We start from the raw sequence: 22910 nt of genomic DNA, 5'->3' as shown, positions 1-22910 counted from the left end.
GAGTCTTAAGCCTTTTTTTTTTTTTTTTTTTTTTTGCTTGTTTAAAGGCCACATCCTGTTTCTGCAAGAAATGATTCAGAATCAGAATACAGTTTAATATTATACTAATACATACAAACAAAAAAAAAGTAAAAAAAAAAAATTATAAAATAAAATAAAAAGATTTACCATTTATGAGTCCAATGAAACCCTCTGATCAGAAAGAAACACATGACAAACTTACATTAATGACATTTTCCATGATATCACTGTTTAATGAACTTAATGTAACAACTTATGTAACGTACATAACAATACAGCGTTCCTTAATTGTGGGTAGGGGTTCGTAAAAGAAAGGGTGTAATGGGGAAAATAGCAGTAATAATTTGCAGAAATTATTTAAATGTAATTCAAATTAGTTGTATGATTTATATGCATTTTGTACATCAATAATTAACCATTTCTGAGTTATATAATTGACCGTATTTTGTTCTCATAGAGCATATTCATGATAGAGACATGCTGTGACACGGAAAAATAGACAAGTTTATAAAAAGAAAACAACAACAACATGTAGGGTGTTACATCAGATGTATTGTATTGTTGCACTCTCTAATATATATATATATATATATATATATATATATATATATATATATATATATGTATGTATGTATATATATATATATATATATATATATATATATATATATATATATATATATACATACATATACTGACACCTGAGACTCTTTCCATAAATGTTACATAAACATCTCCTTACAGAAAATTTCAACACAGCGATGATTATTCTTTTTGTTACATAGAAATTATATGATATATTATTATATTATATAGACTATTCGTTAATATAAACATATATAGAGCTGGAACTACTCTCAGAGCTGCTGTTGTAGAAAATGAATTAACAGCTTCTGACCAATCAGATATGAGAATTCAACAGTGGTGCAGTATATATATGTAATATACAGTATGTATAAAATTATAGAATTAAATACTCATTTTATAGCATCAGATTATACACTTTACGTTCTTTCCCACACTGTTTTTCATTGAAAGGAGGTACTGTACCCAAACGAAATATTTTGAGATCCATGATAATAACACATACAGTGAACTCTGCTCATCCCCCATTGTTAGTTCCCATGAAAGAAGTAAAAGCTCACCCATATCTTAAATCCCAGTTTAAGTCCTCAGCTACCCCATAAGCAATAATTTACTGTAAACGACATATTTTGTGTATCTTTTATAAAAATCCACTATAGTTTACTATGGATTAACTGTGGTACTGTGTGATAATCATGGTTATTATTCTCTGAACTATACTACTACAATAATACTGTGGTACTTATTTAAAATTATGTTATATTATTTCAATTCCACTACCATATGTAGCCATATGGGTCTGACCTTGAACTGAATTTGCTGGGACGCTTACTTCAGGGAAGACTGGCAACTGTCTTGAAGGCTTTGCCTTCGTAAACTATCCTTCTCACTATAGAATGGTGACTTTCAAATAGCTTGGAGATGGCCTTATAACCCTTCCCAGATTGAAGAGCAGAAACAATAGCTTGATATTGGTCAATATTTGATATGGAGGAAGGAACCGCAGTTTAGTTTTCTTCCAACTTACCATGCTCAAGGCTAAGTAAGGAATAAATCATGATGGGACATGCTGTTGTAGGAAAATAATCAACGACTCGAAGTTAATAGTACCACCCTGAAGTTGATTATTTTCCTATAAAAAGGATGTGCTGTTGCAGCAGTTTTACCAATTGTTATATTTATATAAGAACAACGTCATACAAAAATCAATTTATATTAACATTTATCGTTGTGGAACATTCCTCTTATCACCTGTTATAGCAGCTAACAGAAGTTCCTTCACCAGCAACTCTTGGAGTTATAAGACAAACAAAAAAAAAGTTCATTCACGAGAAACCTCAAAACACAAAGTCCTCCATCCTGAAGATTTTCCTGTGCGAAAACTTAAGGTTACATCTGAACCTCTGACTGTGTTCTACAGAAGATTTCACCATGTCAACTATTACACATGGTTTTTAAAAGTGTTAAATGTGTATGTTTCTGTAGAAATGATAATGTATTGGAATGTGTGTATTAATATAAACATCGCAGCTGGAACTGCTGTCATAGTTGCTGTAATAGACAATTAATCAACACCATCTGTCCAATCAGAATTAACTGATATAAGCAACTTTTATTTGTAGTATAGTAAAAAGGACCATGGCTGTCACACATTTCGACATTTAAATTTTTTTTTTTACAATTTAGTCCATTTCAGTTGTGAGGCAACACAGAGTAACCACAATAATAGTGAAACTATGACAGTCAGACTATAGTAACCACTAAATGACCATGGTTTACAAAGAGTGGTTTCCTTTTGTGCCAAAAAACAATGGATCATTTTCGTAATGGTTGTTTTCAATAATGAGTTTGAGACAGAGATTGAGACAGACAATATATAAAAAAAGCATTCTTGTGAGATTATGTTTGTAAGTGAGCGAAACTGTTTACTGAGAGTGTTACTTATAAATTCTACTGTGTAGTCTGAAGCTATTCAGAGTTACTAATGTGTACTGTCTGGGGCTATTTTTGCTTTAACATGGAGAAACTGATGGCGAGGTTTTAGCAGACCAGCCGATGTGGGGAGAGCATGTGCATGGATAGGAAGGTCGAAAGGGAGGGACAAAGTCTGGCGTCTCTTGGCTGACCGGAAACTGGACTGGACCGTGTGTACAGGAGGGATCAACCATCCTGTGACTCGGCTTATAGTTTAACAGTGCTTCTCAGAGACACTGTGGTCCTTCATGAGGTGTTTCTTTTTTTTGTATTGGTTTGTAGTAAACCAGCTTTAGTATTACAGCTGATGTAGGAAGAACACGTATCCTGATGGAAAGGCTGAGTGGCACAGAAAAATGCTGGTACAGGAAAGATCAACTGTGACTCGGTTTAGAGTTTAACAGTATTTTTGGGTGAAAAACATAATCATTAATAACTGGTCCTCAGTATTTCTAAGGTATTTCTGGGTATTTCAATAAAAGCATGTGCGTCATCTATTTAAAAAGTGTATAAATGATAAATTATTCCCTGAATTTGTGGGGAAATTGAATATGAATTATATGAAATATCAATAACTTCACATCACTTCCCCAAGTGTGCTAGGTTTGAAAAGGATTACAGTGATAGATAGATAGATAGATAGATAGATAGATAGATTATTTTGTGGGATGAAATAATATAATTAAATACATTCTGGATTTAAAAAGTACAATTAAAGACAAAGTAATTCGAAGTATTTAGAGATAACTGCGTAGAGCATTTCGGAGCTTAGCTAGTTTGGAACCAGTTTAGTCCAGTGCGGCTGCGGGTTTTTTCTTCTTCTCCATATTAGGAAAATGGGGCGGGTTTTCAGGCGTGAGCGTGACATCAGTCAAAGGAAAGAAAGACTTCCGCCTTCGTGAAGCGCGTGGAAGAGAGACCTTATAAGAACACAGCTGAGCGGTCTTCCTATTAAATCGGAATTTTTTTTTGTTTAAATTTTAGACTGATTTCAGCAGTTTAAAAGTAATTGATCGGTATAGAGTTTATTTTTGTATTTCCGACTTTGGGTTATAGGCGTGAAGCCGAATTTATTCCGTGTAGTTTTTAAATTTATTTGCTTAATTTTGAAATCCGTAGCGCGCGCACACTAAACGTTAGGCGCGCGCGCTGTTTGCAGGAAGGGGAAAAAGAAGAGAAGCTTACGATCATCAGTCTTTTAACGTGGTAAGATCCATTTTGTCTAAAATGATATGTTATTGTTTTGTCTACTTCAACCGAAATAGTATTTAGATTTAATTCGTGATACTGAATGATTTTTAAATGGGTTGTTCTTGGCGCGAGCTAGGCTAATCCGGACTAGCTAACCGCGCCTACGTACTTGTAGAAAACTCAAACGTGTCTTGGTTCATTGACATGACATTAATTTGGTGATGTTAATAATATATATTTTTAATTTATTATGTCGCAGTTTGTGCGACGGTGTGTTTCGAGGTGAGTCTGTCTGTTCCAAATTGTTTCCTTTTAGCGGGAGTCAATGTCACACGTGTAGAAAGTGAATGCCGGTCCCGTCTTATATAAATAACATCAAAGTAGATATCTTTTTTAAATCGTTTAAATTATTAAAATATTGCGTTTTAATCTTTAACAATGCGATTTCCTACGGGGAAAATGTTATTTATCTGCTATTCGTACCAAAACGTCAGGAATTAAGGTGCAAGTCTGAGCTACCAAGTCATTGTTTCGACGTATGGTCGCGAACGAGTCGACACTTTGAGCCGACTCTCGTAGGTGAACATCGCGAACATATCCAGCAAGTTGTTTTCAAAACAAATACCATACGAGCACACACGCTCATCGATATGCTCAAACAAAAAAAATCTATCAGGCAAGTAACTGGTACCACTGTTGGCGAACGCATTGCATCTTTTAGATTAACGAGTCGATTCTTTCGGGTTGGATGATTCAATTGATCCGACTCGATGAAAAAGGGGCTGGAATTCCCATCACCGATTCATTGTGCGCTTAAAAGATAACGAGCCGAACACTGCAGAAACGATGTCCATATTACCCTAATACGATTAGAAGTTACTTTAAATGGTTTTTCCAGTGGAGAGGAAAAGGAAATTAGATGTTTAAAAGCCAAACTAGCCGTTGTTAAAAGAATGGCGTTAGTACTGAGCCGGTCTCGTGCGCCGTAAATTAGCCGCAGTTAGCTCTGTAGTAAACAGCTATTATAATCTGGATTATCGAGCGTCGACATGGTGTCATGTATGCTGCTGCTTGCTTTCCTTATCCATATAAGTGACAATTAAAAATGTTATCTTTTAGAAATAGTAAATGGGGAATTAAAAAAAAAGCAGAAGAAGGTGGGGTGGGCGGTTGGTGACGTCAGCTGCATTAGCCGACCAGCTTGCATTAAGCGGAAGGGAACAGGAGGACATGGCTGTTAGCCAGTATTGAGCTGCAGCTTTTATCATTTGAGAAATAAATATAGCAACGACTGAGACCACCTCCACCCTGTTAGGCTGCAATGTAGTGATAACGTTTCAGTTGTTGCGATGCATAACCTCTAGGAATGGGATTTCCTAGCAGTGTCTCAAGTTCATGATTGTATCTTAGAATTTAGGTCATGTTTATTCCCATGGATTTAAACCTTTTTGTAGGCTTGTGATTTTAAGGACTGATCAGTTTCACAGATGAGTCCATGTATAATCACGAATATAAGTCTAGACCTACTGGTGGTTCCTTCCCAGTCCCGATCCCAATATAAAGGACACGGGGTTCTCCAGGTCCAAGGTTTCATCCAGAAACCCATCCTGTAAAGCTTGGGTGAAATTTCTGGCCATTTTAACTGAACCCTTAATTGCTAGCATTATGAATTAGGATCAAGTTCTTAGTGTCAATAGACCAGGCACAAGTTAATCATACACCATTTAAAACCTCACATAAAACATCCTGTCTTGTCTCTCTCTCTCTTTTTTTATTTTGCTTTATAGATGTACTTTGACAGCTTTTCATTTTGTCCTGTAGCTTCTTTATTGATTTTGTTTGTTTTTGTTTATAGATATGGGCTGGGTCGTCGAGTGTCTTTTGTCTTTGTCAGGCTTTCGGCTGCATGTGTTTAATCTCAAATGTGTTAATTAAAAAGGGAGCTCTGGGGTCTGGGTGATGGAATGACATGGTGAACATGGCGATAAAATGCGAGTGTCGGATATTGTCAAGGTTTAGAACCACCACTGATACCTGCGCTTAAAGTGCCAGTTTTATTCAGATCTTTTCTTTTTCAGCAACACTGCTGGTGATTCCTGTTTCTTAAATTCCATGGATTTGAATACCGTTTAGAAAAGAGTTTTTAAGCGTGTCGTAGTGTCACGTTTTCACCTTGTTAATTTTCCAGCTGAACTACACTACAGGACAAAGTTTTACACGTTATTTCTTAGTAGAAGTAAACACGGGGCGTTGCATGGCGAGAAATCCATGTGTTGTGGAAAAACGTGTCTCGCTCGCGCTCTCTCTCTCTCTCTCTCTCTCGCTCTCGCGGCATATGGCGAGTCTGTGTCCGAGTCTGATCTCCGCCCACACGGACATTACCTGCGTCTTCCAGGCCAAACCAGAGACTTTACTTCGGGTCCGTTGCGGTCATGACGCATGTTTGCCATGTGTCTAAGCCCTTGCTTAGTCTACACTCTGTCTGTTATGGCTGGATTCAGACGAAAGCGGTTTTTAAAATATCCCGAATAAACTAGAGGTTGTTTTCGAGTACCGGTCGGGAATGAAAAGTTTTATTGTTGAACGGTGTAGGAAGCAGGCGTGAGTAGGCTCTAAATGCTCATAATCACTTTTAACTCCATGTATCCTGGCGTTGTGTAAAGGCTTTTTTTTTTTTTTCTTTTCATTTTCTTTTATCCTTCAGACTTCTTTTCTATTCATTTGTCTGCTAGGAGTTATTTCTAGAGATTTCTAGCTCAGGGACTTGCTGGTTGAAATCTGAGCTGCCATTTGCTGCTTTTTGACTGGTCGCGTCTGGGTGAGGCAAGGAATACTTGACCTCTTGCGTCGGTTGCACCAGTGAAAGAAATTCAGCACATCCTGAAATAGGCAGGCGATGACCGATTACCAAGCTTGGTTTTAACTTTTATTACAATTTGACGTGCTGAAATGATTCAAATCATCGTAAGACATGACGTATCGTAACTTCATTAGCTAGCTCACTGACGAGGCAGATTCGTGCTCGGTAGCATTTTGTATAATAACGTTAGCTAGTTGAGTGATTTAATACAGGTTAAGGGAAACGTATTTGTTCTTTATCCGCTTTTTAGCGAAGTTTCTAGTCCACAGTTTCGATGTGCATTAAAATGAAACAAATGTAAAGTGTAGGTTTCTTTTTGTTTGTTCTCGTTTGCCGTCATTGTTGTTTGTTGGGCTGCCAAGTCAACTGTAAATAAATAAAATAAAAGCGAATAGTCTGGACACGATATCTGCTTGTTCTGGGTGCCCAAGCTACTTTTGAGTGTATGTTTCAAACTTTCACGTTCGTTCTTCATTCGTTTTCCTCGGTAAGGAAGGGAGGATCATGATCTGAATCTGAACTCCAAAATTGTCCAGGATGTTTTACTTTAGAAGAAACCGTCCAGATCGATATCCTGCCTCGTTAAATGGGACATGCTTTATCCGCAGAACACGAACCCTGACGCTGCGTATCTACGGGCCACTCAGGAGGTTGTGATGATGATGATGACTTCTGTAAAGTGTCTAAGGCTGTTGCAGGAATACTGTAACAGAGCTGATCACTGAAAAGTAGAAGCGCGGGAACGTTATCGCAGTGAAACGCCGTGTTTTTCGCAGTAACGCCGTGTTGTGGTGTCTGATGAGACAATTTATCACGTCGAGTTTGTCCTGCGTACGACAGGAGGAAGTAGTGCATGAAAACTGCAGAATGAGAGTAAACATGTATCCTCTGTTTTTGTGATGTTTGTTCAAGATCGTTAATAATAGCTGTGTACGCCATCATAATCACATGTCAAGTACACATGACACTGATGCATTGATCACTAGTATTAATAAGCACTGCATGGCTTTTTTTTTTAAAATCTGTAAACTGTTATGTAACACTGGGAAGCATTCCCTGATTGTTTTTTCTCCTCTTTCTTTCTTTTTCAGGAATGAGCTTCCATTCATCCCTCCTGTCCGTTGCACAATGGATGTCCGTTCCGTCTGCCTAATCGGCCAAACTAAAACGCATTGTAGCAGCACTAGTATATTCAGAGGATAGCAATAGCCCCCTCACGCCACCCTCTCCCTCGGCGTTACGCACCAGTTTACAACTTGCAGCAGTGCAGATTCTCTCACTAGTGTCTGGATTTGCTCTAAATTGCTGTATTAGCAGAGGGCGGTTTGGGGAATATCCGAAAAAACAAACACGAAAAAAAAAATCTTTAGAAACACTAGTACCTCAGTTATTTAAACAATTCTAGCTTGCTGCTTATTAAAACAAGGGCCTCTATTATTCAGTTTATTTTGTTATTTACCCTGTAAGATTGTGACGCTGTTTTAAACTTGAAAGAGAAGAATCGAAAAGCTATTGCACACGATGGTGTCGACAACGTTAGCTACGGTAACACTGATGAGCACCGTCGTGGCGCTAGCCGCGCAGGGCCCGCTAACCGACTACTTGTGGCTCCTGATCGTCGGTTTCATCATAGCCTTCATCTTGGCCTTTTCCGTGGGCGCTAACGACGTCGCCAACTCGTTCGGCACGGCCGTGGGCTCCGGCGTGGTCACCCTGAGGGTCGCGTGCATCCTTGCTACCGTGTTCGAGACCCTGGGATCGGTGCTACTTGGAGCCAAAGTCAGCGAGACGATACGGAAAGGGATCATCGATGTGAACATGTACAACGGCTCGGAGCACGTTCTCATGGCCGGCTCGGTCAGCGCTATGTTTGGTAAGTGGCCTGCTTGTTAAATGTTGATATCTGGTTGAGCAAAAAAAAAAAAAACAAACCCAAAAACATATCTTGCATATTTTACAATGATGCTTTTTCAACGGTATGACTTTTTTCCCCTCTTTTTCTTTAAATCTCCAGGCTCTGCTGTGTGGCAGTTGGTGGCTTCTTTCCTCAAACTGCCCATTTCTGGGACGCACTGCATCGTGGGAGCTACTATCGGCTATTCACTGGTGGCGAAAGGCCAACAGGGAGTCCGATGGCTTGAGCTTCTGCGAATCGGTGAGTCCGTCTAAATCAGAACACCCACTACTTTATTTCTCTGATTAACTGTACTCTGCCCTATATTCATGTTCTGTTCTTTTTTTCTTTTTTTTTTTCCTCCTTTCTTACAGTTGCGTCTTGGTTCCTCTCCCCGCTCCTCTCTGGCTTGATGTCTGCTGTTCTCTTCTACTTTGTCCGCATGTTTATCTTGCAGAAGGTAAGAACCGGAAACCTCTCCCCGCTCGCTCTCCCTGTGCGAGTCGTGTCGAAGGTTGAATTAATGTAATGTCCAAGGCGAGGCGCCACGGCGAGCACGTCCTAGACCAAACGGACGTCTCTTTCTTCTTCTTTTTGTGCAGGTTGTACTGACGCTTGCGTCTGAAGCCGGCTGATTATGTGCGATTATACAGATAAGGCTGCACTTTGTATTAAGTGCGAGTGATTTTATTCTCTCTCTCTCTCTCTCTTTCTCTCTCGTTGTTTTCGTGTTTGTAGAAGGATCCGGTTCCCAACGGACTCAGGGCGTTGCCTGTCTTCTATGCTGTCACTATGGGAATCAACCTGTTCTCCATCATGTTTACAGGCGCACCGAGTGAGTATCATTCTCCTGTCACATCCATCTTTCTTTATGACTAAACTCGAGGACTAACAGGCAGTGACGCAACATTATACGTGTACGTCGTTAAGATCATTAACCGGGGGAAGCTTGATGGACATGATCTTGCTGTCTTTCTGTTTTTTTTTTTTTCTTTTTTTTTTTTTCATTCCTCATCTCTGTATCAGGATTTCTGTCCTTTTTGAACACAGAGGAAAGAAAAAAAATCAATGGAGTACACTTGTCGTCCATCGAACTGAATCTTCACCATAGTAGCTTCCCTTTCTTTTTTTGCTGTGCATACTTTTTTATGCATGACATTTTTTGGAAATCTTATTAAATGAGCACTTTTTTTTTTTGCTCCTTTTTGTTTTCTTCTACCTGCAGGGATCAACAATGCAAGAAATCAGCTGGCCTGGGCCGTATATGATGGCTACAGGCCAGAGTATGACAAGATACACAGATAGGAGTGCATACCGTGTATGCACACTTATTGGGCACAGGAAGGTGCATCATACGCACGTACACCACCAGGCCCAACTTCTCTCACACACACACGCTCTCTGATTTAAATCAGTCAGCCTGCACAAGGATATAGAAAGTCTTTTGTATGTTAAATGAGAATGAATTAATATTTGTTGAGGAAAAGCTAGTCGAAGCAGGTCACTGTGTCGGAGCTTAACATCTAAAAGAAGAGGACGACCAATCAAAATCTTTCAAACGCATGTACATTTGATGTGATGCGGTTTGAAATGAGAAGACTGAAGACGGACTGGTTTAAAAAAAAAAGTGTCAGTCCTGGACACGTCCTCTTGCTTTGTGATCTCTCTAATTTCATCTCATTTTAACTAGACAGTTAGTCCCCCCCTCACACACACACACACACAAATATACATATATATATTACACACACATACATACAGTTGGACAAGGATTCCTGCTCTGGTCTCGACCCGTGTAGTCTCCTGTAATGGAACCAGATTAGCTCCTGAGCTTTGTCCGAGTTTTGCCAACTTCAACATGTCCTCTGCTTCTGGGTTCGCTTCAGGAGCAATATACCTTCCTTCATGAGAACATGCCCTCTAGGCGCAGTTTATTTGGGTTCAGCCTGGACTCAAGTTTGGTGCAATTTTATAAATAAAAAAAAAAATCAAATTACGCATCAAAGCATTGGCTAGATTAGGGTTGAGCCTGAGTTTTATAGGGAACATGAGCTTTAATAAGGAGCAAAGGGGACACACCTGATTCCTTTAGGCGCTAAACGACTGCCACATCCGTTCCACTATACAGGCTTTTCATCTAAATTCAACAGACCGAACACAAACACGAGATATGTACAAAACACATCCCATGGCTTGCTAAGACTTAAAAGCCCTGCCATCGTTTCCACCACTCTAATGTGTTGTGTCAAGGCCCTGCAGGCTGAGGAATGAGGAATGTTCTCGAAGCTTAATGCAAATGACATGGTTAGGAGAGCAGCAGCTGCTTATGAGGCATGCTGCACGCCATGAGTCGTCGTTTCACTGCCGTCGGTGAGCTTGAAGTGGTCGTCTAGTTCAAGCTTATAAAAATGCAGTCGGTAGTAAAGGGAAATCACTTCCTCGTCTCGTTTCTCAACACATTCCGCCCACTCCTGGCTTTTATTTTAAAACTCGTTCACTGTTATAAAGCCCCTGCTGGAATCTGCCTCACTGCTGTTGGTAAATTTGATGGGAATCCTAACTGAAATAACCCCCTCAGCCCTGCAAGCCCGGATTCGACAGCCATAGTTCTGCATGGAAAGTTCTCCCCACGCGCACCATCCTTTCTTTTGTTATGCAAAATCGTAAACGATCCCGTAGAGGGCCACGAATCGAGTCTGGGCGGCTCACGTGGCTCTTCAGCTTGTTTGTGCTTCACGTGAATATGGTAACCTGGCTCGTTCGCTCACAGCCTGACTCGACCTGTTTGCATGTTTTCGTTTGTGAGAGCCCTCTTGGATTTCACTCGACCGCTAGCCTTTTGAGAAAACATTTAGCTTTCATACTTCGCCCGTGTAACATCAGCGTGACCTGGGACTGTAAAGTAAACTGAAAAGAGGTGACTGACCTCGTGTTCAGTTAGAATGGTTTAGTGTCACCTAATCTGGTGACCGTGTTCTAGATGACTGGCAAGGCAATTATAAAACCGTACAAGATGCAGTATTGCACAACGTAATATTTAACTTGTATAACCTTGGGAACTGCAGTACAAATTAAAAGCCAACATGATTCCATGGTTACCAAGGAATCATAAAGGGGGGGGGGGGGGGTTATAAGGCTTGCTTAAGAGTCACACAGAAAAGTTACTCTTTGTTCTCTGAATTTAATCGGCTGATTAGTGTCCTGTGTCTTCTACATTGTATGTAATGTCTTGTAGTTTCCAAATTGCCTCTCACATGACTTCCAGCTGCGACGTAGCTAAATTTACAGGTCATTTGATCGCACGGTTTATTTGTAAAACGACTCCACTTGCTGCCGTTCTTCTTGTCGCGTTTAACAAGGCATTATGGGTAATACACATGGGTCCTTTTGTCAAAGAAGGAACACCTTCTAAAGCTTACGAAGTTGAGGGGAATAGTCCTTGCCATACAGGGTTTCAGTACAACGTTTTAACATCGAATGCACGGCTTCCAGTCAGTTTTAGTAGTTTATTTAAAATAAAAAATATATGTCTGAAGTTTCTCGATGATATTATGTTCAGTTCAATTCAGTTTTATTTGTATAGCGCTTTTAACAGTGGACATGGTCCCGAAGCAGCTTTACAGAAATGTATACATTCAGGATGGATTTTAAATCTGTCCCTAATGAGGAAGCCAGATGGGATGGTGGCGAGGGAAAGCTCCCTGAGGCGATATGAGGAAGAAACCTCGAGAGGAACCGGACTCGAAAGGGAACCCCTCCTCACGTTGTCCCATTGCTCAGCGATAATTACATAAGTGGTAGATTTCACAATTTTTAACGTTAAGAGAATAGAGTACAGCTATGTGTTGGGAAGTTCTTGTGGCTTCTGATGTTTGACAAGTAGAGCAGCATTCCTTTCAATCTCAACATTTACAATGAAATATCCAGAAGGTACATTACAAAATGACTCGCTTCACTCCAAAACCCTGTTTTGAAAAAAAGAAAAACCCCCATCTCGTCAGATTTCACGTGTTTTCCATTCCGATATGACTGGTTATAAACGGTCATCAATGTGAAATGGACTTAAAACAGGCATGACTCTGAAACCTTGTTAGATCTCTTTTTATCTCTTATGGAACGTTTCTTCCGATTTAACGAGGAACCATGGGATGGTCGGATTTTAAATTGTTTTGCTTGACGAGATTTACAACTTCCTGTTGATAAACCCATAGAGAAATGCCTACTGTGTAATAGACTTCTAGATAAGATTTGCTTATCTTTTTAAAAAAATAAATGTCCACGCCTGGTTTTATAGTAAATACATCTTCTGTAACACAACAAACACTTTTATACAAGATTATACCTTCCCACAAAGCTAAAATGACCATCCCTTTCTCCCGACTGAATAATAAATAGTCATCAGACAGTCACGGCAATAAAGAGTGGCGCTCCAGCGTCTCTGAAAGCAGCTCTTGTTATTGTGTAATAGAAGCCGTGGTTTATTTGGGGATTTTTAGTTTGTGAAAGTGGTATTTAAGTCGAGCTGCACTTTATCCCACAGTGTGGTTGTGGCGTTGAGGCGTCTCTTGTTTTTGTAATAGCTCGTTCTCATGTGATGACCGTACATACCTTCTTGTTGTTGTTTTCCTTTTTTTTCTACTTCTTCTTTTTTTTTTTTTTTTTTTTTATAAATTTATTTTCCCCCAGTACACTCTAAACATTACCCCCCCACCCCCAGAGAAAACAAATGGCCCTCGTTCCCAAAGTCTCAAATTTTAGCTTATAATATTTATTTTTGGTCAGCTGATGCCGTCCCGCCCTCCTCCCACCGTTCTCACACACCTGTTAAGAATTTTCCATGAGGCAATGAGTCATGCCTGGCTAAGAAAGAAAGAAAGAAAGAAAGAAAAAGAGAGGCATTCTACCTTTACCCTAAAAAAATAAATAAATAAACACCACCCCCCACAGGCAGTCCTTTCTCTTCGCCTGGTGTAAGTGGAGCACGTCGCAGCAGCGTGCTCCAGGAGCACGTGAGTCAGCGCAGGGAGGCGGGAGCCACAGGCTCGCTTCAACCGGTCTCGTCTAGAACATTTCCACACGCGTTCACCTCTCCACCCCTCCCCGCTTGTCCTCTTTCATTCTGAATTTTTTTTTTTTCCTTTCCCTTTCTGACCATACCTTTTGCTGCCTTTTTATTTTATCATTATAATTTTATTTTTTTTAGTCCCCACACTGCAGAGTTTAGTCTAACAGGCTCCTTCTGTGCCAGTGTTCGTCTTCTGAGTATCGCAGTATGCTGGTCACGTTTGTTTTCTGCAGTCTTGGCACCGAAGTGACTTGGCTCAAATAGTGGGGACGCTTTCATTTATTTAAAAATTAAATAAATATTCAGGTAGCAGGTGCTTTTTATACTGATAAAAGCCTCAATCGAAGATGCAGTTGCAATCTCTAACATTAGCATTGGTCTTTTAACCTGCCTGTACCGGTTCCTTTTTAATTCGGCGTTCATCCCCGAGTATGACATTTGGGTATCTCTGCCGATCTAGTCTTACTTTCTGTCCTGATCAGGAGACGCATGGTGAGCTGTAACCCTGCAGAAGCGTTTTTAGCAAGACGTCCTCGGTGTAGATCTTTTTAACAGCGGTGTGCCACTGTGGAATTTTGCTGATGTTCGTGTTTGGCCGTCTCCTTGGTGGTTGCACGAGCCAGACAGATGCTTGCACTTCATACCTAACTGACATTTTTGCCGCCGGGTTGCAGATGACGCTGGTGGCTTTTACAGTAATTTGAACTCGCTATCTAGTTTTTAATCGTCTTCTGTTTTTAAAAAAAAAAATAAAAAATTAATAATGGCACCGGTGTCATCGGATTCCTAAATATGTCCCTGTCCTTCCGTTACTCACCCTGACCCCCTACCCCGCCCCCAATTGTGTGTGGTTTTTGTTTTTGTTTTTTTTGCTTGTTCCCTGGTACTAACAGTCAGGATTATATAATTAAATCCCACCCTTGAATGATACCTTTTGAGAAATCTGTTCCGGTAGCACGTGCTGCCTTTTTGTCTCAAAACCACCTTTCGTCTCTCTCTGTCCATTTCCCCCTTGTCCCTTTCTTCTGTCCCCTCTCTCTCTCTCTCTTCCACTGACGCTGGACGTGCAGTGCTGGGATTTGATAAACTGCCCTGGTGGGGAGCCCTTCTCATCTCTCTCGGATGTGCCATCCTCATTGGACTCATCGTCTGGTTTGCCGTTTGCCCCTTCCTCAAGAAGAAGATCGAACGTGAGTAAAGTTGCGAGATATTTCTCTGAAGATTGTATTCGGTGGTGGTGACGACGTAGTTTGCTTCAAACTAGAATACGAGGTGTTAATTATTCCAGCCCACACGGTTTTCTTGACTACAGAATAATCGAGGCCGAGCAGCATTTACAAGCATTACAGGCCATTTTTTTTAATTCCGTAATTGTAGAACTCGCTTATTTATTAACTTGAGTGTTCTCACCATAGACATAACCTTTGTCCTACTTGAGCCAAATATTACCACGTTGCTGTTGTGTATGCTGTTGCATGATGTGTTTTATGATTAAACCGTTCTTGATAAACTCTTAATCACTTCAATGATTTTAAATTATTTAACGCGTTTCCGATCCGCACTGACGTGGCCTCTGGCTGTCTGGACGTGTTCACGTGACTTAACCGGCCACTGACGTATCCTTTTCAATCACGTAAGCTCTGAAAACCCTAGAGCTATTGCTTTAGGATGTTGAAAACACTATTGTTGCTCTGCCGTTCTGTTGGACAGCTTGCGTAAGGACCGGGTCAGCGATGTCACTGGGTCAGAGTCATCCAGTAATTGGTCTTTGCCTAGTGGATTAGAGTAACCGTTCTTCGCCGTTGACGTGTCTGCAGGCTAAAGCGGCGCGTTAAACCGTTTGACCACGTCGATCATGCGCCTCTGGGATGTTCGACTGGAGTTAACGTCAGCCTGTTTGACCGGCCTTGATTATCGGTTAAAGCAACACGACAAGCAAACACTGACTCGAGAACGGATTCCAGCACAGGATTAGAGTCTAACACAAAGGACGAAGGGCTATTTTAAAATCTGTTTAGTTTTAATACCTACATTAGTGTAATACTCCTTGGTAAAGTCTGATCTTAACTTTAGTAATAAAACAAAATGCGGAAAAATTATCTAATTGGTTAATACTAATGAATGGACTGACAAATACAGGAGGAATTGGGAACAGTGTGCAGTTTTCTGTGCACGTTTCCTACTTCTATATAATGGAGGGAGTTTGGCTTAAGAAGTCCGTAGGGGGAATAAAAATAAAGTGTGTGTGTGTGTGTGTGAATCTCTGCGTGTTTGATCAGGAATGTGTGATCATCTTTCCCTCTTTCCTCCTCTCTGTAGGTGAGCTCAAGTCTTCCAGCCCCTCAGAGAGCCCCCTAATGGAGAAGAGGGAGATGACGGAGACGCACGGTCCCATCCTCAAATCTGTTCCTCTGGAGACCACGCCTACCCCGTCCCCCAGCGCACCTCCAATGCCAGCTCCTTGTGAAGAACGCAGGGTCACCTTTGACATCGGAGACTCGGACGACGCCGAACCTAAAGAGGGCGAAATCGGCAACGGGAGCGGTGAGTTTTGAGGAAGGGGACACGACGATAAAATCCGTACAAATAATTGGATTTTACAGGCCTAAGTCTGCCAACATAAAGTAGAGGGCTGTATTCGAAATACAGATGACCTGACAATAAAAGGGAGTGATGTGCGATTGGGTCAGAGTGCTGTCGTACAGTTTGATCTTTAATGTACCAAATTATTTTATTAGGGTTAAATGATCTAAATCTGGCTTTAAAATAAACAGACAGAACTAATATTTAGTCTTTTTCCTTTTTTCTTTCTAGCACCCAAATCAGTGCACGTTCAATTCAGCAACGGCCCCACCCACGCCCCCAGCAACGGCTACAGTCAGTACCACACTGTCCACAAAGACTCGGGTCTCTACAAGGACCTGCTGCACAAGCTGCACCTGGCCAAAGTGGGCGACTGCATGGGCGAGGGCGGAGACCGGCCCATCCGCCGCAACAACAGCTACACCTCCTACACCATGGCCATCATCGGCCTCCACGGCGAGTTCAAGCCCCGAGACTCTGATTTCCGCGCATCTGTGGACGGAGACAAGGTGCTGGAGCGCAAGAGGGTCCGCATGGACAGCTACACAAGCTACTGCAACGCCGTGGCCGAGCACGGCACCCCCGAAGACGGCCTCGGAGACGGAGAAGTGAACCTGGAGATGCCCGAGGAGGACCGAGGAAGCAACAGCAGCTCCATAGAGGAGGACAGGGCCGACGCGGATAAACCGGAAGTTTCCACACTGTTCCAGTTCCTGCAGATTCTCACCGCCTGCTTTGGCTCCTTCGCTCACGGTGGAAATGATGTCAGGTATGAGAGCCTCGGGTCTAACGTGCTGAATGCAAATCAGCATTTCTCTTTTTTCCGGATTTATCTGGTCGGTTTTGTTTTTTTGATTGTTTGGAGTCGTACAACAGCATGAGTGACTCATCGTTCTTCTTAGGCAGTTGTGTAATTCCTAAAAAAATTTAGTTGATCGTGAAAATGAAAATTAAATGGGACCCGGTGCTTTCACTTTGTGTAAAACGTTTGATGTCGCACTTCATTGAAACTTATTTTTTAGTAAAATGGTGAACTTTGAGTTAGTTTTTATTTATTTATTATTTATTTTAATTTATACACTTTTTCTTGTTGCTCAAGCTCATGTTTTCCACTGTAAACAAAAGTGTTTTTAATTGTGTTCCAGTCTCATAATGTCATCAGGATGGTCAAGAAATACCCGCGTGTTTGCACTGAAAACCTTCCTTCAGGATCATGTACTTAAACCTGTTCTCTCTCTCTCCTCGTGCAGTAATGCTATCGGTCCGTTGGTGGCGCTGTGGCTGGTTTATCAGAGTGGTTCTGTGGAGTCCACTGCGCCGACCCCTCTCTGGCTGCTGCTGTATGGCGGAGTGGGCATCTGCATCGGGCTGTGGGTTTGGGGCCGCAGAGTCATCCAGACCATGGGCAAAGACCTCACTCCAATCACCCCCTCCAGGTGTGTGTGTGTGTGTGTGTGTGTGTGTGTGTGTGTGTGTGTGTGTGTGTGTGTGTGTGTGTGTGTGTGTGTGTGTGTGTGTGTGTACTTCTGTGTACTGTTGATCATTTACACACTACTGCTTTTAGCTGCTACAGTTCTTTAAATTTTGCCCTGTTTTCTTTTTTGCTTGCTTTCTTTTTCTTTCCTGCTTTTTGTTTCTGGTGAAATTTTTTTTTTTCTTTAGACTTTTTTTCCTTCTAGCTTTCTGTGCTATTTTCTTTTTTCTTTCCCCCCTCTTTCTATTTCTATCCTTTTTTTTCTTTCTATTTCTATCCTTTTTTTTCTTTCTTAATTTATTTTTTGCTCTTTATTTTTTTATAAACACATTTTTCTGCTCCCCTTTCTTTCTTCCTTGTTTTTTTCCCCTTCCTTGTTTTAATTTTCATGCTTATCTTTATTCTTTCACACTCCTATTTTTTTTTTGGTCTCGTTATTTACTTCTTTTCTGCGCTTTGTTACATTCTGAACGGTCTGCTCTTTTTTTTTTTCCCCTCTCCTAATGCACTTTTCAGTGATTATCGTGACACGGTGACGTGGTGAACGTCTCCCCACTAGTAGTGTTTTTACTCCACTCTGTGCTGTTCTGAGCTCAGTCTTGTTGTCATTACAGCGGGTTCAGCATCGAGCTGGCTTCAGCAGTCACTGTGGTCGTCGCCTCCAACATCGGCCTGCCCATCTCCACCACCCACTGCAAGGTGAGCGAGTGAGACGCGTGTGTATACACACACACACACACACACACTATGCAAACATGACCTGATGCAAAGCAGGCCAATGGCACAGGTCCATTTGAATGGGGTGGAGAAGTCCAGACTGCAGTGTGGGAGGATAACTACAGGGTGCACACTGGAAGTGTGTGTGTTTCACCCAGTCAGCTTTGTGGTAGTGCCGTCTGTAGAAAACCTTCCTATAACACCTATTTTGTCGTTTACATTTTCTTATCTTTTCTTATAACTAATATACAACGCCCTTTCTATTTTAAAAAGTATTTTTTTTTGTTCACACACCAAAGCAGATTAAGCCGCTGCTTGTGATGTGGTGTTTCGATTTAATTCAGGTTTATACAAATAGACCACTACGCAGTATAATAAAAGCACGAGTCATTCACATGGTGACGCGCGAAGGATAAGGTTGCACCAGTCCTTCTTCACCTCCGATTTTAATATTACTGGAGGTGAAGGGACTACTTGTGTTTTAAATGGAAGTTTACTTGTGTCTATGGTAGAGATGGCACGATACCACGTTTTTCATTTTCCGGTACAGGTACCTTCAGGCTCATCCGATATCGATCTAGATCCGATGCACCGTGAGATTCTCATTAGAGCGCCATCTCCGAAATGAGTTGTTGAACGTTTGTAGGGTTTATATGGAATTAGATGAACCGATTCAATGTTGGAATCGATCCCAAAAGGGTCAAGGTCGGACGTCTGAAATGGGTTTTTCTTCAATAGCTTCCTTCCTGTTTTGAAGTGTGTTTGAAGATGATGTCAGTCATATGAATTACTAAGAAGAAGGACTAGGCGTCTGAGCTTAAAAACAGTGGGGAAATACATGGCTAAGCTGCAGATTTTCCACAAAAATCACACTGCTAATATTAGTGTACATGTAAATATTCAGGGTTTTTTTTTTTTTTTCTTCCTTCAATATCTGATCTACTATTTATTTATTTATATCTTTGTTTTTTTAAAATTAATTTATTTTCATTTTTGTCTATCAGATCTGTACCATAGTTACAATTCGGATGATAACCATGGAATAAATATTGCTTTTAGTCTACTGTCTATTAAAAAAAAAAAAAGCTTGGATTTGTTACATTAGATTGGATAAATCTAAAAATCAGACTGAAGGACGTTTGGATAATCTCATTTGACCAAAAAATAGCCACAGGATGTATTTGAACCTTATATTGAGTCTAATTACCTCTCTCTCTCTCTCTCTCTCTCTCTCTCTCTCTCTCTCTCCCCCTCTCTCTCAGGTGGGTTCTGTGGTAGCCGTGGGTTGGTTGCGTTCCCGGAAAGCTGTGGATTGGCGTCTTTTCCGCAACATCTTCATGGCCTGGTTCGTGACCGTGCCCATCTCCGGTCTCATCAGCGCCGCCATCATGGCTCTCTTCACCTACGTCATTTTATAAAGCCTCCGACCCTCAGAGCCTGCTGTAGTGTAGCTTCCGCCGTTCGCAGCTAAGAACGCAAGAGAGCTGGCTGTCCTACCTTCTCTCACCGCCTCGCTAAACTCATAGCTCCAATTTCCATCTTTAATGGGGCTGAGGAATATCATTTAGTTTCGTTTTTTCTAACTAAGGCTTGTGTTTCTTAGCTTGCGGCATGCGTTGACAATTCATCCATGCGCTCTCTCTCTGTGTGTGTGTGTGTGTGTGTGTGCGTGCGTGTGTGTACGCGTGCACACATGCCTACCAGGGTTCACATGCCAAGGGAGCATGGGGGGGGGGGAAATATTTTCTTCATATTTTTTCATTTCCTTTTTCATTTTCTAAATAGATGAATTGTTGCCATGTATACATACATACTCGTTTTTTTATTTGTTTTTTTTTGTAAATAGGTGACCAAAAGAATTTTTTTTAAGAAAATGTAATTATGTACATATATAACTATTAAAAAAAATTCTCCTCCAGTTGATGGTGGGGGGTGAAAAAGAACAAATTGCAGTGCAGTATTATTAGCCTTCCTCTCACACCTCGTCACGAATCATTCCCTGAGACAGCGCTCTGAATAGAGCAGTATTTAGATGTAAACGAGGTCACCGGTCTGTTTGGATTTTCTTTCCATTCCTTATAATGATCTGTCGAGTATCTGTGAGAAGTGCTCGTGCAGGTCCTGACACGTCCCTCGCTAACATTTCACGTACGACGAATCACCCATACCGAGCGTTATGATAATTTTTGAAAAAATTGTTGTTTTTTTTTTTAAGTTTCAGAGTCATTGTTGGTTTTCAGCCAAATGCCGACTCGTGTAGATATACATATATATATTTTTTTTCCTCATTCCTCCGGTTTACTTAATCGATTCTCATACGTTGGATCTAGAAATGCACTGATCTCCCCCCGGCCCCCTTTTTCCTTTTTTCCATTCGAAAAATAATACAGTGCTGGAAAATATGAGCTTGTAATATAATATCCGTCTTGCACTAAATTACGTCATCTGTACTGTCCCATCACAGATCGGATTTTATCTGTTACTTTGCAGCAGAGATGAAAGGATTGGACGTTGGAGTAGTTTCTTTTGTAAAATGTAAAAACATCTTGTCCACGTTGATGTTTAAACGTCGCATTACTGTTTCACTGGAATTTACGTGATTATTATTATTATTATTTTTCTTTACATCGTCCCACCTTTCAATACAATCTGTTAGGTGATGAAATAATTGCGAAAGCTGTTGGATCAGTTCGGATCTCGAAACGGAAGTAGCGATCTGAGCCGGGCTTTGCGGTGGGGAGGAAGAAGATAGAAAATCAGTCAACAGTAGTCACGTGAAGGAAAATGAGGAAAAAGTGTGCTTTCTAAAATACCACATCGTGATCAGATTCCTAATTAATTCCACCGAAGTAAATGAGACCGTTACGCCCCGTCTAGCTTGAAGGTTTTATTATATTTAAACTCTGTGAAACTCCGAAACAGAGCAGCGTGTGCGAGTAAGCCCTCTCTCCGTCTGGTCAGATTAATGAAACGTCCTCCAAACGTTTCCAGTCTCCGTATGGTTGTTGAGCGCTTCGTGTTGCCGTGCGGCGCTCTCGTGGAGCGCTGATGAAGTGTAACCAGGCTGCCAGAGGCGTCGCACATGACCGGTCTGATTTAAAGCAGACTTTTCAGAATGACCTCGACGTGCAGAGGGAGACTCTGACGTACACTTCATTTTATTTCATACCGATATCGCTCAGAATGAATGCGGGACCACGGAACACACGCTAGCCGTGAGGCATCGCGTCGATGTCGTAACTAGAGCTGAGGCGATGCGAGGGATATCATCTTTACGTAGTATTAAACAGAAGGTGAAATTAGCCCCGCCTTATTCCATGACATAGTTTGCTTTGATTAACCAGCGATATTCATTTCTACCCCTCAGGATTGCTCGGATTCAGACTCTCGCACGAAACACACAATAAAACTAGCAGCAGTACTGAAACGTCGACTTTAAATGAATATTTAAATTCCATTGAAGTGTTTTTGGCTCTGCTCTAGTCATAACTATTTATGTAAATGAGACCGAGAGGAAAAAGGGGCGTTTCCTGTTAATCAGGATTTTGGTTAACACTTGGTGATGGTAGTTTCAGGACCAGTGTGTAAACACTCATCGAAAGTAAAACATGGAAATAGTTCAACTTCTTTTTCTTTTTTTTTATTATTATTATTATTCATGCTGCAAACACGACATTAACATTCTCCTGTAAAACTTGATAGCATCCAATCAGGCGGTGCAGCGCTTCTTGTTAGCATCACATGCTAATCCTGCTAAGCTTCAGCTTGAATGTTTAAACCTTTTTAGAAATCAGATGACTGCTGTTCTTTGCTAAAGTTGTGTGTGTGTGTGTGTGTGTGTGTATACAGCAGGCCAGGATTAGTTATGAGAAGCTGCTTTTTAAAGGAATAGTCACGCCACACAAAGTGATTAGCATGCTGAAGTTCGCAACATGCTAATCAACGAGATGTTTGACATTTTTGGTGTGGTTTTTTTCTTTTAAACAGGGGTGTTTAGGCATTCTGATGAAACAAGGAGCTCCAGCTGGAGTTTTTCCTTATTATTATTATTATTATTATTGCTGTTATTAGCACCCCCTGTTGGATTGATGGTGGCTGTGCAGTTACTGCTGTAAATCCTGCGTTAGTGAGCGAGTGGCGATTTCGCTGCTGTTCGTTTTGACCTTTTTAGATTTGCTGTAGTTGCCTTAATCTGATTTCTTTTTAAATTAATTTTTTATTTTTTTTAGGTACCAAAGAAACTATTGGTGTGTAATATTGTAAACATATACTCTTTTTGTCATTGACACACACACACAAAAAAATGAGATTGGGGAGGGGGAAAATAAACAAGTTTTTTTGGGGGACATTTGCCTCGTTGACTTTATTGATATTTCTGCCTGCTTCTTTTGCCTGTAATTTGAAAAGGTGAATGTGAAGTCACTTACCCCAAGACCTTTCCTTATATAGACCTATTTATAATCCGGCTGTTTAATTATCAGGCACGTTTTAAGTGAATATGTACCATGATATTTATTTACTGGAGGCATTGGAGCTTTTCAATCCT

The 22910-nt window shown here is 40.9% G+C and overlaps 1 protein-coding gene across 2 annotated transcripts; it reads left to right on the top strand.

The window, feature by feature from the left end:
- Positions 1-3403: 3403 nt before the first annotated feature.
- On the top strand, positions 3404-22710 carry slc20a1b (solute carrier family 20 member 1b). 2 transcript variants are annotated; one of them, XM_053645291.1, is made up of 11 exons: positions 3404-3783; positions 7723-8504; positions 8646-8786; positions 8900-8985; positions 9264-9360; positions 14661-14780; positions 15910-16134; positions 16405-16942; positions 17424-17609; positions 18262-18346; positions 19627-22710. In XM_053645291.1, the coding sequence occupies exons 2-11, from the start codon at positions 8153-8155 to the stop codon at positions 19780-19782; spliced, it is 1986 nt and encodes a 661-aa protein (XP_053501266.1). In that variant the 5' UTR covers positions 3404-3783; positions 7723-8152; the 3' UTR covers positions 19783-22710. The 2 variants fall into 2 exon arrangements, with proteins under 2 accessions (XP_053501266.1, XP_053501265.1); XM_053645290.1 differs by having other exon boundaries at positions 3408-3786.
- Positions 22711-22910: the final 200 nt, after the last annotated feature.

Source organism: Ictalurus furcatus, chromosome 16 (genome assembly GCF_023375685.1).
Source record: "Ictalurus furcatus strain D&B chromosome 16, Billie_1.0, whole genome shotgun sequence".
Classification (NCBI taxonomy): Eukaryota; Metazoa; Chordata; class Actinopteri; order Siluriformes; family Ictaluridae; genus Ictalurus; species Ictalurus furcatus.
Note: the sequence above shows the minus strand (reverse complement) of the source record. Positions and strands in the feature narration are given on the sequence as shown.

Excerpts from the sequence above, each read along its gene's own strand:
- slc20a1b (XM_053645291.1), top strand. The coding sequence starts at position 8,153 with ATGGTGTCGACAACGTTAGCTACGGTAACACTGATGAGCACCGTCGTG. Across the intron at positions 8,505-8,645 it reads CTCGGTCAGCGCTATGTTTG|GCTCTGCTGTGTGGCAGTTG; the intron begins GTAAGTGGCCTG and ends TTAAATCTCCAG. Across the intron at positions 18,347-19,626 it reads TCTCCACCACCCACTGCAAG|GTGGGTTCTGTGGTAGCCGT; the intron begins GTGAGCGAGTGA and ends CCTCTCTCTCAG.